This window comes from Lithobates pipiens, unplaced genomic scaffold (assembly GCF_037356315.1).
Source record: "Lithobates pipiens isolate NorthernLeopardFrog02 unplaced genomic scaffold, aLitPip1_a1.2 Scaffold_88, whole genome shotgun sequence".
NCBI classification, from domain to species: domain Eukaryota; kingdom Metazoa; phylum Chordata; class Amphibia; order Anura; family Ranidae; genus Lithobates; species Lithobates pipiens.
In genome coordinates this window covers 402375-409374 of record NW_027507912.1, presented here as the reverse complement: position 1 = coordinate 409374, position 7000 = coordinate 402375, and the positions used below count along the sequence as shown (strand labels likewise).

General features: G+C 43.1%; 1 protein-coding gene across 1 annotated transcript; it reads right to left on the bottom strand.

Annotated features, from left to right (window-relative positions):
* Positions 1-1307: 1307 nt before the first annotated feature.
* On the bottom strand, positions 1308-3332 carry LOC143973647 (posterior protein-like). The gene has a single exon (XM_077474505.1). The coding sequence runs from the start codon at positions 2963-2965 to the stop codon at positions 1322-1324; it is 1644 nt and encodes a 547-aa protein (XP_077330631.1). The 5' UTR covers positions 2966-3332; the 3' UTR covers positions 1308-1321.
* Positions 3333-7000: the final 3668 nt, after the last annotated feature.

Sequence of the window (7000 nt, the reverse complement as noted above, 5' to 3'; positions counted from 1 at the left end):
AGCCTTCAATGAAGTCCCTGCAGAAACCAACCATTCCCAGGAACTGCCTCAAAGCAGTTTTAGTGATTGGTCTTGGTAGATTCCTGATAGTTTCACATTTGTTCGGGTCTGGAGTCCTTCCCCCCTGTGAAACTATCACACCTAAGAAACACACTGAATCCTTCATCAATTGTGCCTTTTTGGGATTTAACTTCAGACCCGCATTCTCGATTAGTGTCAGGAGTTCCTCCAGCAGAGCGTAGTGCTGCTCCTTTGTCTCTGTTTGAAGTAAGACGTCGTCCACATATTGAATGATGCATTCTGGCTCAGAAAATGTCTTCAGAATATCCACCATACAGATGTGGAAGTATGTAGAGCTGGATTTGAACCCCTGGGCCAATCGACAGAATGCATACTGCTTTCCCTGAAATGTAAAGGCTAGCTTGTATTGGCTATCCTCATGTACGGGAATTGAAAAATAGCCATTTGATATATCAATTGATGAGTACACCCTCGCTGAAGGTTTCAGTGCCGTCATCATATCTGGCATCTTAGCAACTACATTTGTAATAGATGGGGTGCATCTGTTTAGCGCACGGAAATCTACAGTGGGCCTCCACCCCCCCTCCTTCTTCACTGGCCAGAGGGCTGCATTTGTTTTAGACTGGCATTCTTTAATTACATTTTGTGCCAATAAATTCCTCACTGTGCTCTCTATGTATGGGATAGATTCGGGTGGAATTTTGTACTGACGCTGAGGTGGCGGATCAGGGCCCTCAATTTTAACAATCATGTTTGAAACCTTACCACATTGCGCTTTAGATGTTGCCCACACTTTGTTATGTTGCCACAAGATTTTAGCCAATATTTGGTCCTCTGTTTTCAGTATTGCCTGCGGGTCAAGGATTTCATTTGTTTTAACTGATGCAACCTCACCGCTGTCTATGACCGTATGCACCTTGCCTTTGTATCTAGACCCTTTCCACAATACCCAATTATATAGATCGAGAATCAGTCCGTGTGCCCCCATGACATCAGAGCCCAAAATAGTGCCCTCATGTGTTGGGGAAAGAAACAAACTGTGTTCCACACATAACCTCTTTATTTCTATGTTTACGGGTATTGATTGCTCAGAGGGTACTAGTTGTCCCCCGAATCCTCTAAGGAAAATTTGCCTCCCCGCAGGATCCTTTTGAAGTTCAATGTTAGTTATGCTGACAGCTGCTCCTGTATCCAAAAGTACATTTGTGCGATGGCCCCCTATCGCCCCTCGGATACGTGGTCTGCCGCTTTTGTCCCTGTCCAGCTGACATATTAGGGACAACTCCGGGGCCTGACATCCCTATGGTTTAAAATAAGGATTGGTTGGGGGAGGGATTTTATACTCCTCGTGGTTTTCCTCAAGCCTTTTCCCTATCCTCTGTACTTCCCCCCGAAGAGAACCATATATTGTAGCATCAGGTGCCTCGTTTGGCTCCTTCGCCACCTTATCTGGTCCAGGTTTTTGCTGTTCCCTCTTATGCCAAGGCTTCTTCTCACCCATGTTCCTCCTAGGCAGTTTACAGTCCTTTATCACATGGCCTGTATTGCCACATCTGTAACACCTGCCTGCAAATCTCACTCTAGGTTCGCTTTTAACTATCTCCGCAACTCTTTTATGGGGCCTATTGTCTTGATCTGTCTCCCGAACCCAGTCCCTTAATATGTTTATAAAGGTCTGATACGAGGTGGCGTTCCTCAGTGCAATTCTGGTATGGTAATCTATACATGTGCATTTATTAGCCATAGAACACAGAAAGCTATTGTCATCAGGAGACATATCAGGACAATTGTAGGTGGCTTTATAAATGGAGAAGTATTCACTGCAAAAGAGTATTGGATCAACTCCCCTCCTAAACTTTGTATTTTCCAGTGCGTCTGAACCCCTAGTATCTCTTCCTCCCATTATGCGCTGCATTTCCCTCATTCTATCTGCCGAGTTCCCCCAATTTGAGTTTAACTCGGGAGATAGACCTCTATGACTCCCGACTGGTGTTTGCAGTTTTTCACACAGTTGCAATGGAAGCCATGCGCGGAGGAGTGCGCATGCATCCCTATTGTTCAAAATGTACTGTGCCACTACCGCTTCCAGCCTGTTCGAGAGACTAATGGGTGAAGCGCTAGTGTCAAACTTTCCCAAAATCTGGCACAAATTTGTGCGATCTTGTATGGAGAGTGTTGTGGATTGGGTGCTACCCTCCCTTTTTATGATATCTAATCCTTGTCCAGTCCTTTCTGGCACAGGAGTGAAGAGAGAAGAACTTTGATTCGGGGACTCTTCAGCATTGTCAGCCGAACATACTGGTTGCTGTTCGATCGGTATTCCTTCTCTTTGATCCTGGGTCACAATGGAATGTGCATCTTTGTTAGCACAGCAATGGGTGCGCACGTTCTCCATTGCCCGTGCTCTCAAAGACACAATGGTATGATCTTTTTGGGCTAGCTGACTTTTACATTCCTGTAGTTCTGCCCTAAGCATTTCTATCGCATTTACATTCCCAGCCTCCTTCTTTTCTAAAGATGCGATACACCGTTCTCTCAACATACATGTTTCCTTCCATTCATCCAACCCCTGTTCCAATACATTATTCTCAGTCACCAATTGTTCAATCTCATTCCTCAGGTCCTCACATTCACAAATATCCGCTATAGCTGCAATATCTCTACTCGCATTTTCTATCTTTCCTAGTAACTCTGTTCTATCCTTATACCACTCCAACTCTTTCTGTTCTGCAATTTCTTTCATTCTCAGTAACATGCGTACAGAATTGGCTATTCTCTTTTTCTTGCCCTTCTTTGAAGATTTTTTATCCTTTATGGCATCATTATGAGTATTGCATTGTTTCAATAGATCATTGAATTGGTGTGTTAAAGCATCCTTTACTATACTGTTGAATTGAATACAAGCATTTTTCCCAAGAAACTCTTCAAGGATATCCATTGACATGCTAATTAGCCTATCCACACTAGATTGCTCAGCCAGTTGCTTAGACAAAAGAAAACAGATAACAAATGGACAACCCCCCCTACTCAAAAAAAACAACAAAAAAAAAAAACAGATACGAACGTTTAAATCTACAGTGACTTGTGGTTCTACAGCATACAAGACACAAGGCACACTCTTAATCAATGCCTTGGTTTTATTGGACCAGAGCTATTTCACTGTCACGTGTGTAGAAATAAAAACCTATACTTCCCCCACTTTCCCTCAAAGATGTATGGTAATTCCTGCCACTCTCTAACCAACACTGTGCATTAGCAATACACTAAACAATCAGATACCAAGCACATAAAGACATAGAGGAAGCTGTTTAGAAGCTAGCTTTGACCTGTAGTCCCACCCCAACTTCAGACCAAAAAAAAAAAAAAAAAAAACAGCGGGAAAAAAATAAAAAAATAAAAAAATAATAAAAAATGCAAAAAGCCAAAAAAAAAAAACAAACAAATACAAATTCGTTTACTCACGAATTTCTTTAGGAGAACACACTCTTATTCAATGTCCTTCTAACCGATAGCAGGTCATAGGGAATTTCTTTTGGGACAGACCGCTTTTTCACAATCACGTGGATATTTCCACTTTTCCCTCAAAATTGTATGATTTATCCTGTCAATCTGCGGTTATATCACATAACCAGGGATGATCAGTCCCTTATCTCGCCAGTGCGCCAATTTGCCCTCTGGTTACAGTTTCTGCAGCAAACACAACAATAATGTACATATATATATATATATATATATCAGTCACAATTCTCACCAGGTTTTACGCGTCCGTTCTACCAGTGGAATATCTCCCAGAATCCTCCTGCTCATCCAAGCGTGGTTTCAGAATTCGCGAGCCAGCGCTAATCTTGTCCACACTAGAGATGACTTTCAGTTCTGGGTGTCTTTGAGGATCGTCGCGACTTACAGGGACTCAGAAACAAAAATACATTAGATTTTCGTGGATTCTGTGTAAAAATACGTACTACACGCCTTCTGGGGTGCCAAATGAAGTAACTGATCAATTTAGTCTAGTGCTGTTATTATCAGTTACGTATTCCTTTGTTTAGTCCCTATAGTTTAGCTATCAATCAATATGCTAAGCACATGTTATTGGTAATATCAGAATTACTACCACCCTTGGCTATGAAATCAATACACGGTCTAAGGTCAATTAAATCTTATTTATTTCCCAAGGGAATAATACAGCGTGCATTAGGTATTAATAGAAGTTACAATAATACATAGCATACAATCACAGTGCAATCTAAGCCTTATACTTATCGATCCTCGTGACTGGGTCTTCTGATGGAATAAAGAGGCAGAGCTCAGGTCACAACCCTTTTTGTCAAACATACTTCAGCCATACCACACCCCATAGCCCATCCTACTCTTTCCCATAGACCAATCAGCGTCTCTGGGGCGTCTCCTCCCCCAGGCTACCAGTCCTGCCATACTTGGCCTCTGGGGGCAGTGTTTGCCCATAATTGCAACTGCTCCGACTGGATTGCTATCTCATGGCCTAATCTCGGACGCCCCACCAACTGTCCCTCTGTTCTTGCAGACAAGCCGGCGCCATATCCTCTTTGAAGTTCCGTACATTCCAGGTGGGCTGAATAGAAACTCATTCTGCTATTCAAGTTGTGTCACATTCCTTGTTTTTAAACGTGTGAAACTGCCTGGCAATCACTATGGCTGAGTTCGGCTATACAAACAGCTGTGTAGATGTATAACAATAATTCCTGTCTGATTCCAACAGATCGTGTGTAGGCAAGTCCGTTGCGTCGGAACTCTGTCGGAACTCCGGCGGAACTCCGGCGGAACTCCGTTGGGAACTCCTTCGGAATTAAGTCCTCTCGTGTGTACGGGGCATTAGATATGGTTTTAGCTGAAAGAGGAGGGGTATGCAAAATGTTTGGTAGCATGTGTTGTACATTTATCCCCAACAATACAGCTCCTGGAGGGACAGTGACCAGAGCCTTGGAAGGACTGACTGCGCTATCGAATGAATTGGCGGAAAACTCAGGTATTAATGATCCATTCACAACTTGGCTTGAAGGATGGTTCGGTAAATGGACTGGATTTATCACATCATGTTTGATCTCAATCGCTGTGGCTTTGGCTGTTTTGGTCACTTGCGGATGCTGCTGCATTCCCTGTATTCGAGGACTTTCACAAAAACTCATTGCAGTCTCAAGAACAATGTATCAAACCCTCTCTACCTCTGAGGAGACCTATGTGGACATTGAAGCTCAACTTAATGACATACAGTCCGAAAGTGTATAACACAGCGACTATCATCGAAATGTGTGGAGATAAAATAGTCACACAAAGAGGAGGGAATGTTAGAAAAGTTTTAAATGTTTATTGTGTGACTAATAGAAAAACAATAGTCCTGAGACTGATTTGTTAAAAAGCTTACTTCTGAGCACATTATTGTATTAACTCATTGTATTGTTTTGTCTTAATTAACTCCATAGTAAGTAGGATGATTAGATTTAACTAAATATGATAGCCTAAGAATGCACGGAACATGTATAGCTTATAAAGTGCAAGCCTGTGCCATGACACGTTATTTATGTTCCCTCAGCCAATAGACGCACGAAGATGTTATTCTTGTGGGATATGTGAGGGCGGAACACTTTCTTTTGTTGAGACTTTTTCTTCAGCTTTCGTCCTGTAAGCATGTCTCCCTGTTGTGGGCCACATCAGAAATAAATTGTTTGCTTCTCAGAACACCTGATGTTTTTTTTACTGATCACAAGGGAATTTCCTAACATGGTCTCCAACCGATATTCAATAATGAAGAGAAAACTCCCGAAGAGAATCATATGTAAAACAAAAAGGACAGCGACTTCCCATCGTGTAGGTCAAAAACAGGATTTGCTGTTTATTGGCATAAAACCAGCATATACAGAAAAAAAGATAAAAAATGTGATCACATATAAAAACAATACAGGGAACATAGAAACCTCGCCCTACGTGTTTTGTCCCAAAGGACTTCTACTGCCCCAGTATGCTTGTGCTCCGTAATACAGAGAACACTCATTGAGTGTTCTCTGTTCAGGGGACTCCACAGGAGGACGTGGTGGGTCTAGGGAAGGAGTCACTGATGATGACATTGAGACCAGGGAAGACGATGCGTTGACAGCTGCTTTGCTTGCACCCTGAGCCTGGGTGAGAGAGGATGAGGAGGATGAAGAGGGCTTGGTCATCCACTCTACCAAGTCTTCGGCATTATGCGGCTCAACACGGTCAGCTGCCGAAAAGAAGGACAAGCGTGTCCCATGGCCACATGCTGATGATGACGATGCACCGCGTACACGACCAGCACTGTTGTCTCTAGACACAGAGCCTGCTTGCCCTCTTTTATCGGCTCGTGCCTGTCTGCCTCTCCTTGTTGGCCTTCCAGACATGGTAATGACCTGAAGGGAGATGGGAAAACCAGCAATTGGGCAGTGTATATTGTGCTGGAGTCACAAAACACCCACTAACTCCTGCAGATGCCTTTATTATAGAACAGGAATTAAAGGGTAGATACTGATGTATACTGTGCTGTGCTGGAGGCACACAACACCAAGTACCTATTGCAGATGGCAGATGGCTTAATTAGAGAAGAGCTTTATAGGTGGATAATGGTGAATACTGCGGTCAGGGCACACAGGCAACACCCACAATCTCCTACAGCTGACTGAAAGCTCTATTACAGAAGAGCAATATAGCTAGCTATATAGGTGGATATAATGGTGTATAGTGCGGTCAGGGCACGCAGACAACACGCACAATCTCCTACAACTGACTGCAAGTTCTATTACAGAAGAGCAATATAGCTAGCTATATAGGTGGATATAATGGTGTATAGTGCGGTCAGGGTACACAGACAACACGCACAATCTCCTACAACTGACTGCAAGCTCTATTACAGAAGAGCAATATAGCTAGCTATATCGGTGAATATAATGGTTTATAGTGCGGTCAGGGCACGCAGACAACACGCACAATC

Excerpts from the sequence above, each read along its gene's own strand:
- LOC143973647 (XM_077474505.1), bottom strand. The coding sequence starts at position 2,965 with ATGTCAATGGATATCCTTGAAGAGTTTCTTGGGAAAAATGCTTGTATT.